Consider the following 18,396-nt stretch of genomic DNA (forward strand, 5'->3'; position numbering starts at 1 on the left):
GAGGACAGGGAGGGGCAGGTAGTTAGGGAGAAGTGGCACCTGGGCACTCTGCCTTTTAATGGAAAGTGGATATGAGGCTGCAGTCGGGGTGGAGGGGGTGCCATGGGCTCCCCCCACTGCCGGCAAAACACCCAGCTTCTCAGCTCCCTTTCCCATATCCTTCCTGATGGGCCCTGGGGCCACCTCTCCCTTCTTTCCCCCCAGCTCCTTTGGGTACCAGCTGTGGTTGTGAAAGAGGCAGGAAAACGTTGTGGGGTGATCAGATGTGGAAGGTGAAAAGCGTTTGGGAGCGCTCCTCCTGAGGGAATAGTGTGATGTGAGACAGGGCAGGTCCTGAGCTTGCTCTGGCCTTCAGCCCCTGCACAGGCTGGAGCAGCAATCTGAGGTCCTCTGCAGCCTTCTTTCTCCACCTGTGTCCCCATCCAGGAGACAGCATTCCCAGGCCCTTGGCCACTGTGCATTCTGGGAGCATCACCAGAGCCAGAACACTGAGATCCAGAGATGGGACAGGTCTTGCAGGCAGTTGGTGAAAGGGCCCCCAGCCAGGCTCTCTCCCCCAGCCCTGACTCCCACCCCCTGCACTTAGGTTTCTGCAAAGCAGGCAGGCAGAGCAGAGCAGCAGAATCTGCCACTGGGCTAGCTGGTGGCTCTGAGCCCAGTGACCCAGGTTCACTCTGATAACTGATAACTGGAAAGCCAGGCTCCTGACATTCTGGACTAAGAAAGTCCTCCCAGGGACTGGGAGTGAAGGGGAGGCTGGCTCTGCCCTGCCCTTCTTGCCTCCCAAGCGGAGGCCCCATCTCTCAGACTGAAACAGGCCTTCTGACTCAAGGACTGAACCAAGTTTCAGCTCATCACTGTGCAAGTGGGAGGCTCCTCTGGGAGCTGCATTAACTCTTTTGGCCCCGAAGGCCTGCTGGGCCCCTTCACCCATCTGGTCGGGGGCATTGCTAATGGAGCCAAGGTCATGATTCCACTGGTAGGAGGGTGTGGACAAATCAGTGAGACTCCCTCCTCCATGCTAGGAGAACAGGCTGGAAGACTTAAGGCAGCTCCCAGAGGGGCTTATTAGCCCCCACCCAGACAGCTGAGGGGAAGGGGTGGGGGAATGTCGGCCCCAAGCCCAACTCCCAGAGAAGACGTTACCGACTTCCTACCCAGGAATGGGTTCTGTTCTCTTCCGGACCCCGCCTCAAGAGCTGACTGGCGGGGCGAGAGGGCAGGTGCGTTCTTGCCTCCCAATTAATCACTGCTTTCACTTCCTGAGCGGCACCCCGCTGGCTGGAATTCGGGCTGTGAGGGGACAGGGCTGAGCCAGACTCCCAGGGGACCAGTAGGAGGCACTCAGCCCAAGGAAGAGCTTCTTGGTAATAGCCAAGCCCCTTCCTCTGGGGCCCTGGGAGGATTAGTGCTTGGGCAATTCCGGCAGCTCCCCAGGCCGAGGTAAAAGCATTACGGACCCAGATGTGCCTGGAGCTGGGAGGGGTGCTCCTCGGCTCAGAGCCCTCCTGTCTGTCTGCCTCCCCAGGTCCTTCTCAGACTCTAGCTGGGCTGTCCCCAAGCTGAGCTGAGGCTCTTCTCCTCCCATCCCCACCTCCACCCAGACACCGCCATGGGGACAGCCGCCAGGAGGAAGCCACACCTGCTGCTGGTAGCCGCTGTGGCCCTTGTCTCCTCTTCAGGTAAGAGGACTCATCTGGGCTTTGCAGCCCAGCAGGCATGATTATAGCATTCTATCTTTGCTGTGATTTGGGTGATGATTACAGAAATCATTGGCTCGCATTGTGGGAGCAACTAGATTTCCGAGGCCGCTTCCTTGCTAAAATTTCCCATGTGTAGATCTTACATTCCCTCTGAATTTAGGAAGAGAGGGAATGTCTTTGCCATATTATAGATGAAGGAAGAATAACCCAGAGAGGGTAAGTGGCTTGCCCTGGGTCACACAGCAAGATGATGGCATGCCAGAGCTCCACAGTATCACCCAGAGTTGTAGCCCCAAAAGCTGCACTGTCCTATATGGAAGGTCATAGCCACATGGGACTACTACAACTCAGATTCAATTCCATTTTAAAAATAATTTCCGGCCAGCGCAGTGGCTTGTGCCTGTAAATCCCAGCACTTTGGGAGGCCGAGGTGGGCGGATCACCTGAGGTCGGGAGTTTGAGACCAGCCTGAACAACATGGAGCAATCCTGTCTCTACTAAAAATACAAAATCGGCTGGGTGTGATGGTGCACGCCTGTCGTCCCAGCTACTTGGGAAGCTGAGGCAGGAGAATCGCTTGAACCCAGGAGGCAGAGGCTGTGGTGAGCCAAGATCGTGCCATTGCACTCTGGCCTGGGCAAGAAGAGTGAAACTCTGTCTCAAAATAAATAAATAAATAAAATAAAAAATAAAAATAATTACCTCAGGTGTGGGATGAAATGCACTAGCCACATTTCGAATGTTCGATAGCCATATCGGATAGCACAGAGCATAGAACATTTCCATCACTGCAGGGCGTTCTCCCAGTCAGGGCTCTGTAGTCCCCTGACATGAGCCGACAGTGGTCAATCCCACAAAACCTTGTAAGGGTTTCTTAAGGCAACGCTGCATCCCAGCAAATGGACTGAGTGTAGAACAGGATGTGGGAAAAGATGCTGCAGAGGAGGGAGCCCAGGTTCTCCTCTGGTAGGGAGGGTTCCAGCTTGGAGAAGAGGCAGGGGGAGGCTGGCAAAAGGGGAAAAAGAGGGTAAGGAGGGCAAGCAGAGAGGCACAGGCCTGCTGGACTCGAGAGCATGGCAGGCCAGAGAAGCCGGGCAGCTGGCCTGTCCTAGGGCAGGAAGGAGGTCCCCAGCCACCTCCTGCTCTAAGGGGTCTGCTGGACGCACTGCTTGGCCTCTGCCCTGACTGTCAGCTCAGATCAATAGATGCTTCTTTTCTCCTTAAACACCTCTGTGGGACCATCCATGGTCCTTCTGGAGTTCTAAGCACCTCAGTTTCCACCTCCCCCACCCCACACCCCCTGCAAGGCTACAGCTGGTGCATTTCAGGTCCTTTGTCTCACGAGGGAAGGACTCCACTGGCATACTTTCCAACGTTCTTATTCTGTTCTAACTGCTCCCCAATCCTGCAGCTAAGTCAGTGAGGCTGCAGGGAAATAGGATTCACTCAGAGTAGGGGGGGACCCCCAGGCCTTGCTACCTGTCCCAGGGTCCACCAGACTGGGAAGAGCTGCTGGGGTGGGGAGCCTCAACTGCACAGAGCAGAGACACCCATCCAAGAAGGAGCAGAGGGGAGGCGCCTGGGATCCTAGCATCCCCTCCCTCAGGGACACCTCCATGCTGTATCCACACCATCCGAGGCAAGGGGTTTGGACAGCCTGCAAGTCCTCCCACCCAGAGACACACGAGGCCAGTGGCCAAGGGGCTGGGATCTGGTCTGCCACCTCCCAGAGCTCCAGAGCGAGACGGGAGTGGCAAATCCCATCGCTGGCCCCCACCCCTCCTGGGAAGGTGCCTCAGCTCTGGGCTTTTCTCGATGGAAAGAAAAAGCTATATCCTTGGGATATAGCTTTGGATTCCTGGCACTCCAGTACAAGGAGAGACATCAAGGCTCCCTCCCCCTCCACCTTCTCATCGCTCTACCTCCCTTCCTCTGCAAGGTTTCTGACACCGGTGTTTGCAGGAAGAGTTACCAGGAAGGGCATCAGAAAAAGTCAGAGAGGATGTGGAGCAAGAATAAGGAAGGGCTGGCCTTGCCGGGAGAGCCTGTTATGTTGTTGTTGTTTGTTGTTTTTTTGTTTGTTAGTTTTTGAGACAGAGTCTCACTCTGTCCCCAGGCTGGAGTGCAATGGCATGATCTCGGTTCACTGCAACCTCCACCTCCCGGGTTCAAGCAAGTCTTCTGCCTCAGCCTGGGATTATAGGCACCTGCCACCACACCTGGCTAATTTTTGAATTTTTAGTAGAGATGGGGTTTCACCATGTTGGCCAGGCTGGTCTCAAACTCCTTACCTGAGGTGATCTGCCTGCCTTGGCCTCCCAAAGTGCTGGGATTACAGGCAGAGAGTGTGTTTTTGCATGTGCATGTGTAAGCACACACTCGGGAAGGCACATGTGTGGGTGGGTGTGTACATAGCTGAGGAGGCAAGCGTGGGGTGTGAGGGTGTGTGTGTAGATGTGGATGGCAGAGAGGCTAGACGTATAAGTGAAGTGTCTGCACAGGGGTGCTGCCACACTGGGGATCATGAATGTGTCTAGAAAGTCTCACAGCACAGTGCGACCAGCTCTCATACCCCAGCTGCCCTGCAGAATGCCCAGAGGCATTTTCTTTTCTTTTCTTTTCTTTTCTTTTCTTTTCTTTTCTTTTCTTTTTTTTGAGATGAAGAATTGCTCTGTTGCCCAGGCTGGAGTGCAGTGGCGTAATCTCAGCTCACGTCAACCTCCACCTCCTGGGTTCAAGCAATTCTCCTGCCTCAGCCCCAGCCTCCTGAGTAGCTGGGACCACAGGCGTCTGCTACCATGCCCGGCTAATTTTTATATTTTTAATAGAGATGGGGTTTCACCATGTTGGCCAGGCTGGTCTCGAACTCCTGACCTCAGGTGATGCGCCCACCTCAGCCTACAAAGTGCTGGGATTACAGGCGTGAGCCACCACACCTGGCCCAGAGGCATTTTCTAAGCCTTGGATTCCCAAGCCTCACTTCAAGAGATTCTGACTCCTTATCTGTGAGATGGAGCAGGGCTTCTGCTGGTTCCGATGGGAAACAGAGGTCAAGAGTCAGGGACACTGGGGTTAAGAATGCTGGTGGTGGGGTCAGCCTGGCCAAGGTCTAAACCCCCAGATCTGCTCCTTCTCGCTGAGGGATCCGGGGCAAGTTATCAAAGCTTTCTAGCTCTCGATTTCCACATCAGGACAAGAAGAAAATGGTAATATCTATCTTGTAAAGAGGTTATGAGAAGGAAATGCGGAGCATGGTGTTGGATAAACAGCACTCCACAGTTCCTGTTTTTATTCTTATGAATGCAGGGATTGTACATAAATGTCTCCATGGCCATCGATAGCTGTGTGGGGTGGGGGGCATGAATGTGTGCGTAAATGTATGCATCTGGCCACTTGAGGAGCTTAGGGAGATGCATATGTACGAATGTGTGTGTGATATGAGTATACACATAAGAAAATGTATGGCAGTGAGAGATGGGAGGGGTGTGTATGTGAGTATTTGGCGGAGCGGAAGGCTGAGAGCAGAGGAGAAAGGTTTCTTGGGAAGAAAGAGTGTGAATGCATCAGCATGTCCTGAGCCCACTCAGCCACCACCATCACCCGGAGTTCCTGGAAGCTGCTATTGTACTAGGCAGTTCCCAGCAGCCCAGCTGCCCCCTAGCCTCTCCTTTGCCTCCCCTCCCAGCAGTGCCAGCTGGGGCAGGGGTTCCTACCCTGCACCACCATCATTAACTTGGGATTAAGCTGGGCTCTGCAGCCGAGATGAAACCATCACCGCCCGCTGCGTCCACCTCCGAGGCCTGGGGCGGCCGTGAGGGAGAATGGCACAAGGGATGCTTGCACCGGGCCATTTCTGGGAGCCCTGCCTCCTGCCTCATTCTGAGAGCTGCCTAGCAGCTGCCCTCTCTCCCAGGGGGCCAGGGCAGGGCCTCAGCTGCAGCATGGGGCCACCCCCTGCCCCTGGAAGAGGACTGACGGCTGGATGCACGCTGGGAAAGGAGCTAATTGGTTAATGGGGATCCCTTTCCCCAGGACCCACCAAGGAAGGCCTGAAATCAGCTGTGTTAAGCAGTAGAAGCCAATTAGGGATGTCCTGGCTCCCACCTGACACCGCAGAGGCAAAACAGACTGGCCCCACCAGTCAGCAGAAAGCCCACCCAGCCCTGTCAGCACAATGGTGCATGAAGAGAGGGGGTCTGCCCCATTTGCCTGTGTGGCACCCATTGGTCCAGCAAGCTCAGGAGGAATCGATCTGTCTGTGCCACAGACATGCTGGGTGACCATGGGCAAGTCATTCCCTTCTCTGGACATTTCTTGAATTGTGATACTGGAATTGCATAAAACTGCCACCAAAGCAAACTGCCCACCCTCCACCCACCATAAGGCCATCCTTCTCCTCCGAGTCCCCACCCCACCCCACACGTGGCTCTAGCAGACATCAGCGGAGCACATTCTCCGTGCCTGCCACCTTCCTAGGGTTTGTCTGGCCGAGTCCTCACACAGACCCTGGGAGGTGAATTCCTATGCTTTTCATTTTACAGGTGAAGACATTGAGGCTCAGAAAGGTTCTATAACTTTTCTAAGGTCCCACGGCTAGTAGAGGGCCAGCCCAGTCCCCAAGTCCAGGCCTCATTGGTCCTCGTTGTCCCAGCAGGGGTATTAGACTCCAGGGACTCACAGCGTCTCTGTATGTTTGTGGCTGGTGACGTCTGCACCTCACACCCCGCAGATCAGTTTTTCTGTAAGCCTCCCTTGAAAGCGCCCTGGGAGGTAGGGCTACCTCCATGGTGAGGCCCAGCATCTTGAATATTAGTTGCTCTTTAAGGCGTTTGCCACCTTGCATGATCAGTTTCCTGTCTCCCTCCTGGGACTGCAAGCCCCTTGAAGAAGAGGGACTGTGTCTTCATCATTTTTACAAGCCAGTCTCTAGCCCAGTGATGGGGACAGAGCAGGTGCTCCATACCTGAGTGTAGGATGGGTGCTTGACTAAACTAACATGACGAGATGGGGCCTGCCCAGCCTATTTACATTCAATTTTAAATTAATTCAAATAATATAAAATGTAAAATGTCGTCCCTCTGTCACAATAGCCACATGTCAAGTTCTCAGCAGCCCCACGTGGCGAGTGGTTACCGCACCGAACAGTGCAGAAAATGGAACATTCCAGCATCACAGAAAGTTTTACTGGACAGCACAGTCCAAGAGTCCAGGCTCCAACCAGGCCCAGGCTCTGAGGCCTCTGGTGGTGTCATCACCTGCAGCTTGGAGTTCAGCCCTGGGATCCCCAACCACCTTTGGGCCTGTCTTTGAAGACCAGCCCCTCAGTGTGCTATTCCCAGAGGAGTCTACGGAGGAGCAGGTGCTGCTGGCATGCCGCGCCCGGGCCAGCCCTCCAGCCACCTATCGGTAAGGCCTTTGCAGCGGGTTCTGGGAGGCCCTGGGCAGCCATTGAGCATTCCTCCACATCAGCCCTGCCACCAGGCAGGACTCAGAGGTCCCCTTCCTCCATCCGCTGCTGCAGGTGGAAGATGAATGGCACTGAGATGAAGCTGGAGCCAGGTTCCCGTCACCAGCTGGTGGGGGGCAACCTCGTCATCATGAATCCCACCAAGGCCCAGGATGCCGGTGTCTACCAGTGCCTGGCCTCCAACCCAGTGGGCACTGTCGTCAGCAGGGAGGCTGTCCTCCGCTTTGGCTGTGAGACCCGTGGGGGACCAAGATGCTTTGGGAGAGGGGGAGAGGGGGAGAGAGGGCTAGGAGAAAGAACCCAGAAAGAACAAGTGACACCCTCAAGCCAGGCCTTCCTGACCTCACGTGACATGCCATAGTGAACTGTTGCTTCTCTGTGAAGGATGAGTAGGGAAGGGGGCTCCCAGGCCAGGGGGACAGTGTCTGAGCCCCTGGTCTCTGCCTCCAGTTCTGCAGGAATTCTCCAAGGAGGAGCGAGACCCAGTGAAAACTCATGAAGGCTGGGGGGTGATGTTACCCTGTAACCCACCTGCCCACTACCCAGGTGAGTCCAGACCTTGGGCCAAGGCTAGAGAGGGCAAAGGAAAGGCTTCCAGATGCTTGGCAGAGGAAGGATGGAATAAACGGTGACCCCTGGAGATGACCCTTAGAAGTACCCATCCCTGGGGCCCTAATTTTCAATGCTCTGTGTTTCCTTTACGGGTCTGTCATTTTCCATCTCTGTGCCCTGCTTCTGCCTCCAAACTAGGTGGTCCCTGAGGGCTACCATTCCTGGAAGACTTAATGCTCCCTGAGGGCAGGAATAAGGTCACTTCTTCCCTCTAGGTCTCCCCTTAGCCCCCGTTCAGAGCATGGTGGGAGGCTCTCAGGACAGGGCTTGCAGAGCCCAGCAGCATGCTGGGGCCCCACCCAGAGTGGCCCTGTTAGCCCAGCACCCCCTGGTTTCCTCCAACCCCTCACATCCTAGGCTTGTCCTACCGCTGGCTCCTCAATGAGTTCCCCAACTTCATCCCGACGGATGGGCGCCACTTCGTGTCCCAGACCACAGGGAACCTGTACATTGCCCGAACCAATGCCTCAGACCTGGGCAACTACTCCTGTTTGGCCACCAGCCACATGGATTTCTCCACCAAAAGCGTCTTCAGCAAGTTTGCTCAGCTCAACCTGGCTGCTGAAGGTCAGGCCTGGCCAGGCGTGGCTGGAGGGAGGGAGTGGGAAGGGTCCACGGGCATTGAGAAAAGGGTTTTTCCCTTGGAAATTGGAAGATCAGTGCGCAGAGCACTGATTCCAGGGCTTGGACTCCCAGATCCTCCTGCTTCGAATCCTCAGGCTCTTGCCCCAGGCCCCAAGGGGAAAGGGAGTCTTCTGAGACTCCACACAGCTGTCCAGACAGAGTTGGCTCTGAAAGGTACTGAAACCTCAAGCACAGGAGCATCTGACCTGGAGTCAGCCTCATCTGACCTGTAAAATCCCTCTCTCTCCAGACACCCGGCTCTTTGCACCCAGCATCAAGGCCCGGTTCCCAGCAGAGACCTATGCGCTGGTGGGGCAGCAGGTCACCCTGGAGTGCTTCGCCTTTGGGAAGTGAGTGGGAAGAGGGAGGGGGGCCAGGGCACAGCCTCTTGGGGGCACAAGTGACCCCAGGGGGAGGGCAGGCAGAGTCGGGGCTCACTCATCTTGGTGTCCCTCATAGGGTCTAGCAAAGTACTAGGTGCACAGTGAGTATCGACCAGCACTCGCTGGACACTAACTCTCTGGGTGAGGCATGGCGTGTGCCAGGGGCCTTCCATGTCCTGGATTACTTGGTCCTCCAGCAGTGCACGGCAGGCTCAGACAGCTTCAGTAACACCCAGGGCTGGAGGCAGGCAGCACAGTGCACAGCCTCCACCCCAGTCTGCCTCGTTCAAATCCCAGTTCTGCCACGCACCGACTGGGAGATGTTGGGTAAACTGCCTAACCTCTCTGTGCCTCAGTTTCTTTATGGTGGTGATAATAGTACCCACCTCACAGGTTGTTATGAGGATTAAATGAGTTCATATATGTGAGGTGCTTAAAACAGTGCGCGGCATTTAGTTAAGTGTTCCATGAATGTTAAGAGCGATCTATCTGAGAATCACAACAGAAAGTGTTCTCTTTCTTTCGCTCCCAGAAAAAGGATTCGCTGGAACAGGGCTAAGCAAATAGTAGGTGCTCAATAAATGTTTGTAGACTGAAAGAAAGAATGTGATTTGTACTTTGGCCCCCTCCTCCCTCAACTGTCTCCTGTGGTTACCTGGGATAACCTTTGCCTTGTGGGAAGTTTTAGGCTGCCAGAAAATCCACATGAAAAGCACATGGGAGGGGAATATATGAAACCATTAAAACTGACACCTCAGTCCGTTTTACTGCACTAATAACTAAGACCTGCCCTGTCGAGGCATCAGAAAAGGGAACCCATAAAGACCCAGGTCACAGGCCACCGTGGCAGAGGGCAGACCCCGAGGCATGGAGACCAGTGCAGGAGGGGGCAGGCAGATCCAGGGTGAGACCGTTGGAAGGCCAGCTTCACTGGCTCCAGGGCCCCTCCCCTGCATCTGCGCCGAGCCTACTTGGGAGAAGAGCATGAGGATCAGCCAGAAGGCACCCTCCCTCCCTCCCTCGGTTCCTCCCAGCCCCAGCATCTCAGCAGGGTCTGAGAGTCTGGGTATGAGGAGCTGCGGGCACTGGAGGGGTAGGCCCAGCTCAGCCCACACCCTCTGCATTTGTCTCTCCTCCCAGCCCTGTCCCCCGGATCAAGTGGCGCAAAGTGGACGGCTCCCTGTCCCCGCAGTGGGCCACGGCTGAGCCCACCCTGCAGATCCCCAGCGTCAGCTTTGAGGATGAGGGCACCTACGAGTGTGAGGCGGAGAACTCCAAGGGCCGAGACACTGTGCAGGGCCGCATCATCGTGCAGGGTACAGAGCTGGGGACACCTTCTCCACCCCTCCCGAACCCCCTTCCCGCTCTCATCCTGGTCCCCAAGGAAACAGACCCAAAATTCAGGGAGGAGACTGGGAGGCCCCCTGCATGAGCCCGCTTGCCCTAGGACTGCACTGAGCCTAGGACCAGAAGAGGCTAGTGCTGTGGTCAGCTCAGAGCTGCAGTGTCAGGGGTGCAGAAAGCACACAGGAGGCTCCAGGATGATTTAAGTTTGTAAAGCAGCCACTGGCACAACCACAGAGTGCCAGCTTTCTTGTGCCTCCTCCTTCCTGCCCTGTCCTCTTTGTCCTCTCCATCCCAGAATGCTGATGGCGCCCTCTGCTGTCTGGCACAGGTACTGCTGCCCTGATTTTCTGTTTCTTTTAATGAGCTGGAAGCTCCTCCTAGCTCATGCCAGGTTTTCTTTCCCCGGCTCCCACAGCTCAGCCTGAGTGGCTCAAAGTGATCTCGGACACAGAGGCTGACATTGGCTCCAACCTGCGTTGGGGCTGCGCAGCCGCCGGCAAGCCCCGGCCCACAGTGCGCTGGCTGCGGAATGGGGAGCCTCTGGCCTCCCAGGTAGGAGACATGGGCCTTCCTCCCACACATCACAACTCTGCTTGCCTGCTTCCCTCACCCCCCAGAACTCCCCCTGCACCTCTGGTAGCCCCTCTGGGCTAATTAGGGTGTCATATGGTGGTCCTAGTGCTTCTTCCCATCCCAGTCCCATGACCACAGGCTGGGCCTGGATCCAGGGACAATTCAGCCACAAAATAAGCGATGAGGTCCTGAGTCAGTCACCTCACCCTTCCAGCTTTGGGGAGGCCTGGGTAATCTGCATCCTCAGGTTCCAGGTGGTCCTGGGGTAGGACTGGACATACAAGCGACATCCTCTAGGAATTATCAGCCTACAGTGTCCACTGCCCCCATCCCTACCAACCCCTCTTCCCTGGGGCTCCAGTGTTCCTGATCCCCTGGGCTCTGGGCTCTTCTACACAGAACCGGGTGGAGGTGCTGGCCGGGGACCTGCGGTTCTCCAAGCTGAGCCTGGAGGACTCAGGCATGTACCAGTGTGTGGCAGAGAATAAGCACGGTACCATCTATGCCAGCGCGGAGCTGGCTGTGCAAGGTAAGGACCCAGGGAGGTCCCAAGGACATGCGTAGGGTGGCTTTCAGAGCTCTGAGTTTAGGTGTTTCCAAACACACACACATATCCTGTGGCAGTTTTCCTTGGTTGTCCAACAGCTCCTAAGTAGGAGAACTCAGAGATTTAAGAAAGGAGATGAGCCAGGCGCGGTGGCTCACGCCTGTAATCCCAGCACTTTGGGAGGCGGAGGCAGGCGGATCTCGAGTTCAAGAGATGGAAACCATCCTGGCCAATGTGGTGAAACCCCGTCTCTACTAAAAATACAGGAAAAATTAGGTGGGTGTGGTGGCTCACACCTGTAGTCCCAACTACTCGGGAGGCTGAGGTGAGAGAATCGCTTGAACCTGGGAGGCAGAGGTGGCACTGAGCCGAGATCGCACCACTGCACTCCAGCCTGGTGACTGAGTAAGACTCCATCTCAAAAAAAAAAAAAAAAAAAAGAAGATGAGACACAGGGCTGAGAGCTGCCAGAGGGCAGGGTCTCTGACTTGTTCCACGTCTGACACACGGTAAATGTTTGCTGCAGTGAAAAAAATGCAAACCAAACCAGATCTGTTTAACGCAACCTCTTCAGCCATGTGAGCTTTGGCAAGTTACTTAGTGTTTCTGTGTTCCAGTTTCTTGATTATAAAATATGGGCAATAATAGTCCTGCCCTCCTGGGCTGCTGTGTGGACCAAATGAAATGAGACAGGTACAGCAGAAAGGGCCTGCCCATCATACACCAGGCGCCTGGGTAATGTCAGCCAGTGCTAATATTGAGTTGTGTGACTTGAGCTCACTGAGCCTCCGTTTCCTCATCCATTATACAGACGCAATGCTACCTACCACATCAAGTTTTAGTGAAGCTTTGCTAAGAAGCATTCATTCATTCCTTAATCCATTCAACCAATACTTGTGCAACCCCTCATAGGGGATGAATACGAAAGATACAGTCTCTGCCTTTAAGTAGCTTACAATCCAGTAGAGGGAAAGGGACAAATAAACCCAAAATCAAACAATTAAATAATTTCAGCTAGCCGTCAAATATAGTATAAAGAAAATCCAGGCAGGGTGCAGTGGCTCACGCCTGTAATCCCAGCACTTTGGGAGGCTGGGGCAGGTGGATCGCCTTGAGCTCAGAAGTTCGAGACCAGCCTGAGCAACATGATGAAACCCCATCTCTATGAAAAATACAAAAATCAGCCAGGTGTGGTGGGACACACTTGTAGTCCCAGCTACGTGGGAGACTGAGGCAAGAGAATCACTTGAGCCCTGGAGGCAGAGGCTGCAGTGAGCTGAGATTATGTCATTGCACTCCAGCCTGGACAACAGAGCAAGACCCTGTCTTTAAAAAAGAAAAGAAAAGAAAATCCAGCAGAGTGATGGGCGTGAGATGGGCCTGTTAGATGGGGTGGTTGAAGACCACTCTGAGGAAGTCCCATTTAGGCTGTGACCTGAATGTTAAGGAGCCAGCTGTGTGAAGATGGGGGAATTTCCAGGCAAGATTTACAGCAAGTGCAAAGGTCTGGAGGCAGGAAAAGACTTCACATCTACGAGAGAGAGAGAAAAAAAAAGCTAGGTGATTGCAACATAATGAATGGGGGAGAGAGTGGAGCAAGATGTGACTGGAAGGGTGGACACCTATTTGTAAAGAGCCGGATTTCACTGAGTGTGAGTTGAAAAAGCTGTTCATTCCCAGCTGGGTGGAGAGGAGATTGTAGGAGGAACGTACAGAAACAGGAAGACAAATGCAGGGTGTCAGGGATTGTGGGGGTGGGGGTGTTGTCAATAGTCCAGCCAGATTTGATGGCTTAGGCCAGAGAAAGGGGGGCTTGGTTCTGGAAGAGGTGCTGGTAGGATTCACTCATGGGGTGGCCTCAAAGGTCAGGCCAGGTGACATCTTAATCAAGGGTGACAGTACTTTTCTCTGTGGCTCTGCCCTTTTCCTTCCAGCACTTGCCCCTGACTTTAGGCTGAATCCCGTGAGGCGTCTGATCCCTGCAGCCCGTGGGGGAGAGATCGTCATCCCCTGCCAGCCACGCGCAGCTCCAAAGGCCGTGGTGCTCTGGAGCAAAGGCACGGAGATTTTGGTCAACAGCAGCAGGTATTGCCCACACCCCCACACCCCACCCTGCACAGTTCCTGCTCCTCCTCATTCTCCATGGAAGCTAGTTCCCCTCCTGTGACGACAGTCACGGGAGTTGGCCACATCTGCTTTGTCCTTGCCACAGAGTGACTGTAACTCCAGATGGCACCTTGGTCATAAGAAACATCAGTCGGTCAGATGAAGGCAAATACACGTGCTTTGCTGAGAACTTCATGGGCAAAGCCAACAGCACTGGAATCCTGTCTGTGCGAGGTGAGGGCTGCCACATGGGGAGGCCAGGGGCTCAGCCTCCTCAGGGTGCCGTCCTTCCTGTCATCCTGCTCATGTGTTCCACATTGCTCCCAGTTTGGTGTTGAGGCCACCCCAGGATTTAGTTTGGCTTGACACCACCCCCTGGATTTAGTTTGGCTTGAGACCACCACCTTTGAGACTCTGGTCGTGCCTCCCGGCCTGCCACACACTCCTGCAGTCCTGGGCGGTTGAGACATCTGTGGTTCACACCACCTCTTCTCTTTGCCCGGCCATAGGACAGAGCCTCTCAGCCTGCCCTGCGGCCCGTGCCTGGGCCCTTTTCCTCCCCCATCCACCCGGGGACTTTGTTTTTCTTGGCAGATGCAACCAAGATCACTCTAGCCCCTTCGAGTGCTGACATCAACGTGGGTGACAACCTGACCCTACAGTGCCATGCCTCCCATGACCCCACCATGGACCTCACCTTCACCTGGACCCTGGATGACTTCCCCATTGACTTTGATAAGCCTGGAGGGCACTACAGGAGAACCAGTGTGGTGAGGCCTATGGCCAGAGCCCCATGGCTTCTCCCTCCTTCCAGACAGACAGAAGCCCCAAAATGTCCTCAGCCATCACCACTGTTAAGTCCCCCACAGCCTAAGCTTCCCCGTTCCCTCAGGCCCATGCATGGCAAGCTCACCCTTGGATGAACAGCCATCCCTCCTGGGGGATGGATGACACTCCCACTACTTGGTGTCCCACCAAGATACTCCCACTACTGCTCTTGTTAGCCTAACCCCAGGGGCAAATGACATTATTAATTTGGACAGTCATTGACCGTCTCCTGAAACAACCTTTGTTGTTTAGTCCCCAGTGGTTCTGAGTGATGAGTAGTGACTCCTCCCATTGAACAGGCAGGAAAACTGAGAAGCAGTGGGACCTACGGATGTCTTGGAGCAGGGGACTCATGTCTCATGGCCTGCTGCCTGGGTCAGGGCCAGTGCTCTGACCTGCTGCCCCTAACTGTCCCCGTGTGCAGAAGGAGACCATTGGGGATCTGACCATCCTGAATGCCCAGCTGCGCCATGGGGGGAAGTACGCGTGCATGGCCCAGACGGTAGTTGACAGCGCATCCAAAGAGGCCACAGTCCTGGTCCGAGGTGAGGGGTTTCCCACCTCTACCCCTACCACAGCTCCCTTGAAGTCCAGCTGGGCTGTCCTGACCTGCTCATCTCCTCTCCCCTCCTCTCCCTCAAAGCTGTGGGAAGGGCTTCTGGCGGAAGTCCTGTGAGCTGGACATATCCCGTGGTTGTTCACAGGTCCTAAATGAGTAGGACATTCTTCGTCCAAAGCCAACATTTAAAAAACCCACCCCAGTCGGGTGTGGTGGCTCACGCCTGTAATCCCAGCACTTTGAGAGGCCAAGGCGGGTGGATCACGAGGTCAGGAGTTTGAGACTAGCTTGGGCAATATGGCAAAAACCTGTCTCTACCAAAAAATTCAAAAATTAGCTGGGCGTAGCGGTGCATGCCTGGAGTCCCAGCTACTTGGGAGGCTGAGGCAGGAGAATCGCTGGAACCCGGGAGGTGGAGGTTGCAGTGAGCGGAGATCATACCACCACGTTTCAGCCTGGCGACAGAGCGAGACTCCATCTCAGAAAAAGAAAAGAAATCCACTCCTAAACGCATCCCAAGGCAGGAGTGTTTTACTGAGACCTGAAGTTTTCAAAGCCTAGTGCTGGGAAATCTATGTACCTCTCCATGTGAGCCCTCCACCCTTGAGACACATCCCTTCCACCCTCCAACTGGCACTCTCCCTGCCTGCCCACATCCTTGCCTGCCCTCCTGCCTGGGTGTGTGTTCACTGCGCCCTCTGCTGTCCTGTCTTGGTACTGTATCAGCCCAAACCTGGCCTGGTGGAGGTTGGCTCAAATTGGAAGCTGCCCAATTCTGACCCATTGTGCTCTAACCCCTTGGTGCAGGTCCGCCAGGACCCCCAGGAGGCGTGGTGGTGAGGGACATTGGCGACACCACCATCCAGCTCAGCTGGAGCCGTGGCTTTGACAACCACAGCCCCATCGCTAAGTACATCCTGCAAGCTCGCACGCCGCCTGCAGGGAAGTGGAAGCAGGTTCGGACCAGTAAGTGTGAGCCCCACCCGGCTCAGTGCTGATAAGGCCTGGATGGGTGTAGGAGGTGGGAAAGGTCAAGGGTTGGGGATCGGGGGTCTGAGGGCTAGGGCTGAGCCTGTAGCTTCCAAGAGGGACACACTTTGCCCTCTGCCAGCAGGGAGCATGCAGGCAAGCAGGAAGACAGTCATACAGAAAGTAGGAGAGTGGGGAGAGAGTTGGAGGAGGCGGTGCTTGGACTGTGCCCTTGAAGAATTGGTAGGATTGTTACTGGAGCAATGAAAATATTCATGGGGGCATGGGGGTGCACACAGCATTAGCAGAGGCACCAAGATAGGGAAATTGACTCGATTTTCAGTCATTTCTGAAAGAGATATTGAGAGCTTAGTATATGGCAAGTACCAAAGTGAGGGCTGGTAGAAAGTGGTGATTCAGGCCAATGCCTGCCCTCTGCATCCGGATGAACAAGCGAATGCTAGACTCCCTGATGCCTTGCAGATCCTGCAAACATCGAGGGCAATGCTGAGACTGCGCAGGTGCTGGGTCTCACCCCCTGGATGGATTATGAGTTTCGGGTCATAGCCAGCAACATTCTGGGCACTGGGGAGCCTAGTGGGCCCTCCAGCAAAATCCGGACCAAGGAAGCAGGTGAGAGTCCTGGGTGTGCCAAAGAACTATCATCAGGGCAGAGACCCTGGCCCCAACTATAGGAAGCACCAAGCCAGCCACAATTATGCTGGGTTCCAACGCTGCTCACAGGCTTCAGACTCTCACGTTTCAGATGAGGAGGGAACACCAAGCTGGCACCAGGGCCACTGCATGGACAGACCATCTAGTCCAACTCCTCATTTAAAAACTGGCCACCCTTACAACTGCATGTGAATCTATAATTTTTTTAAGTTTAATTTTTAAAAGTGGAAAAACCAAAGTTCAGAGAAAGGAAGAGTCACATTGGCAGAGCTTGGACTTGAACCCAGGACCATGGAGTGGTAGACAGATGTCCTCCTGGAAGAGTACGCACTACAGAAATCAGTTAATGCTGGCTGGGCGTGGTGGCTCATGCCTGTAATCCCAGCACTTTGGGAAGCTGAGGCAGGTGGACTACCTAAGGTCAGGTGAGACCAGCCTGGCCAACATGGTGAAACCCTATCTCTACTAAAAATACAATTAGCAGGGCATGGTGATGCACACCTATAATCCCAGCTACTCAGGAGGCTGAGGCAGGAGAATAGGTTGAATCTGGGAGGTGGAGGTTGCAGTGAGCCAAGATCACACCATTGCACTCCAGCCTGGGTGACAGAGTGAGACTCTATCTCAAAAAAAAAAAAAAAAAAGGAATCAGTTGATGCAGGGGTGTGTGTGTGTGTTTTCCATGCAGCGGGCTAAGGAAGCAGCCAGGGTCTCCAAGCCCTTTAGCTCTAAACCCTTTGGCTTTTTTGGCAGCAGAAGGAATGAATAATCTACCCACAACCCTCAGCAAAAGGCATGTGGGTGTCAGAACCTGAGTGGGGAAGGAGGGGGAGAAGAGAACGCAGGAGAGAATGGGAGGTACAGGCCCCAGTCAGCATCTGCTGAGAGGCTCCTGCCCATCTCCACGCCATTCACAGGGGAAGGCCTGAAATGAAAGCCCTGGGATCCTGGGACGGGCAGCATAGAATCAGAACCCTGCCTCCCCTCCTCTCACCTTCCCAGATCAGTCACACTGGATGTGTAGTGAGGGTCCACCTTCTTGTCTCCCTGAAACATGTTCTCCTATATGCCCCCGACTGACTCTCCAGGCCCTTTTTCTGGAATCACTCAACATTTTTAGCTGGTACCTCTCCTGAGTAAGAAATTCAGAGGGAGCACTTTCTTGGATTGATCCTGAACTTCTTAGACAGTCAAATGTGGAGAAGTGAGGGGACTCCTTTATTCTATTAATAGTATCCCAGGAGCCGAGGGGCACAAAGACAGCTGTGATGCAAAGGAAGGATGATGGGCTTTAAAATCAGAGGGGCTGAGTTCAGATTCTCCTGTGCCATTTATTAGCTGTGTGACCTTAGGCAAGTTGATTAACTGCTCTGGGCCTCAGCCCTTCCACCCTGAAAAAGGCAATAATAGCACCCACTTCACAGGATCAAATGGCCAATGTTTTTTTGGTTTTTTTTCTTTTCCTGAGACAGAGTCTTGCTCTGTCGCCGAGGCTGGAGTGCAATGGCATGATCTCGGCTCACTGCAACCTCTGCCTCCCAGGTTCAAGCAATTCTCCTGCCTCAGCCTCCTGAGTAGCTGGGATCACAGGCATGTACCACCACACCCAGCTAATTTTTTGTATCTTTAGTAGAGTTGGGGTTTCACCATGCTGGCCAGGCTGGTCTTGAACTCCTGACCTCATGATCCACCTGCCTTGGCCTCCCATAGTGCTGGGATTGCAGGCGTGAGCCCCCACTCCCAGCCTCAAATGGCCAATGTGTTTAAGTGTCTCTTGCAAATTACAGGGCACTAAACTATTGTCATCGGAAGCAAGTGAAAAATCTCCAACTGCTGGATTCTCTGAGGAAATATTTTGACCCCCAGACAAGTTACTCTCTGCCAAGCTGCAGGAGCTGATGAAATAAACTCTTGTTTTAATATCAGCCTTGTTTAATACTAGAGACAATGAGGAGATTAAATCTGCAACAAAAAGAAGAATAGTAATATATCACCCTGAAGCC

At 54.2% G+C, this 18,396-nt stretch overlaps 1 protein-coding gene across 1 annotated transcript in view; it reads left to right on the forward strand.

Annotated features, from left to right (window-relative positions):
• Positions 1–18,396, forward strand: part of CNTN2 (contactin 2) — a 36,255-nt gene that overhangs the window by 8,678 nt on the left and 9,181 nt on the right. Inside the window, exons 2-16 of the mRNA XM_017525430.2 lie at positions 1,529–1,682; positions 6,965–7,109; positions 7,225–7,400; positions 7,621–7,716; positions 8,140–8,349; positions 8,657–8,756; positions 9,930–10,105; positions 10,552–10,688; positions 11,109–11,238; positions 13,191–13,341; positions 13,469–13,596; positions 13,957–14,132; positions 14,615–14,735; positions 15,557–15,715; positions 16,202–16,351. Of these exons, the coding sequence (XP_017380919.1) occupies positions 1,613–1,682; positions 6,965–7,109; positions 7,225–7,400; positions 7,621–7,716; positions 8,140–8,349; positions 8,657–8,756; positions 9,930–10,105; positions 10,552–10,688; positions 11,109–11,238; positions 13,191–13,341; positions 13,469–13,596; positions 13,957–14,132; positions 14,615–14,735; positions 15,557–15,715; positions 16,202–16,351 (2,125 nt within the window). The 5' untranslated portion in view covers positions 1,529–1,612. The remainder of the gene's footprint in view (positions 1–1,528; positions 1,683–6,964; positions 7,110–7,224; positions 7,401–7,620; positions 7,717–8,139; positions 8,350–8,656; positions 8,757–9,929; positions 10,106–10,551; positions 10,689–11,108; positions 11,239–13,190; positions 13,342–13,468; positions 13,597–13,956; positions 14,133–14,614; positions 14,736–15,556; positions 15,716–16,201; positions 16,352–18,396) is intronic.

This window comes from Cebus imitator, unplaced genomic scaffold (assembly GCF_001604975.1).
Source record: "Cebus imitator isolate Cc_AM_T3 unplaced genomic scaffold, Cebus_imitator-1.0 Scaffold38, whole genome shotgun sequence".
NCBI lineage: Eukaryota > Metazoa > Chordata > Mammalia > Primates > Cebidae > Cebus > Cebus imitator.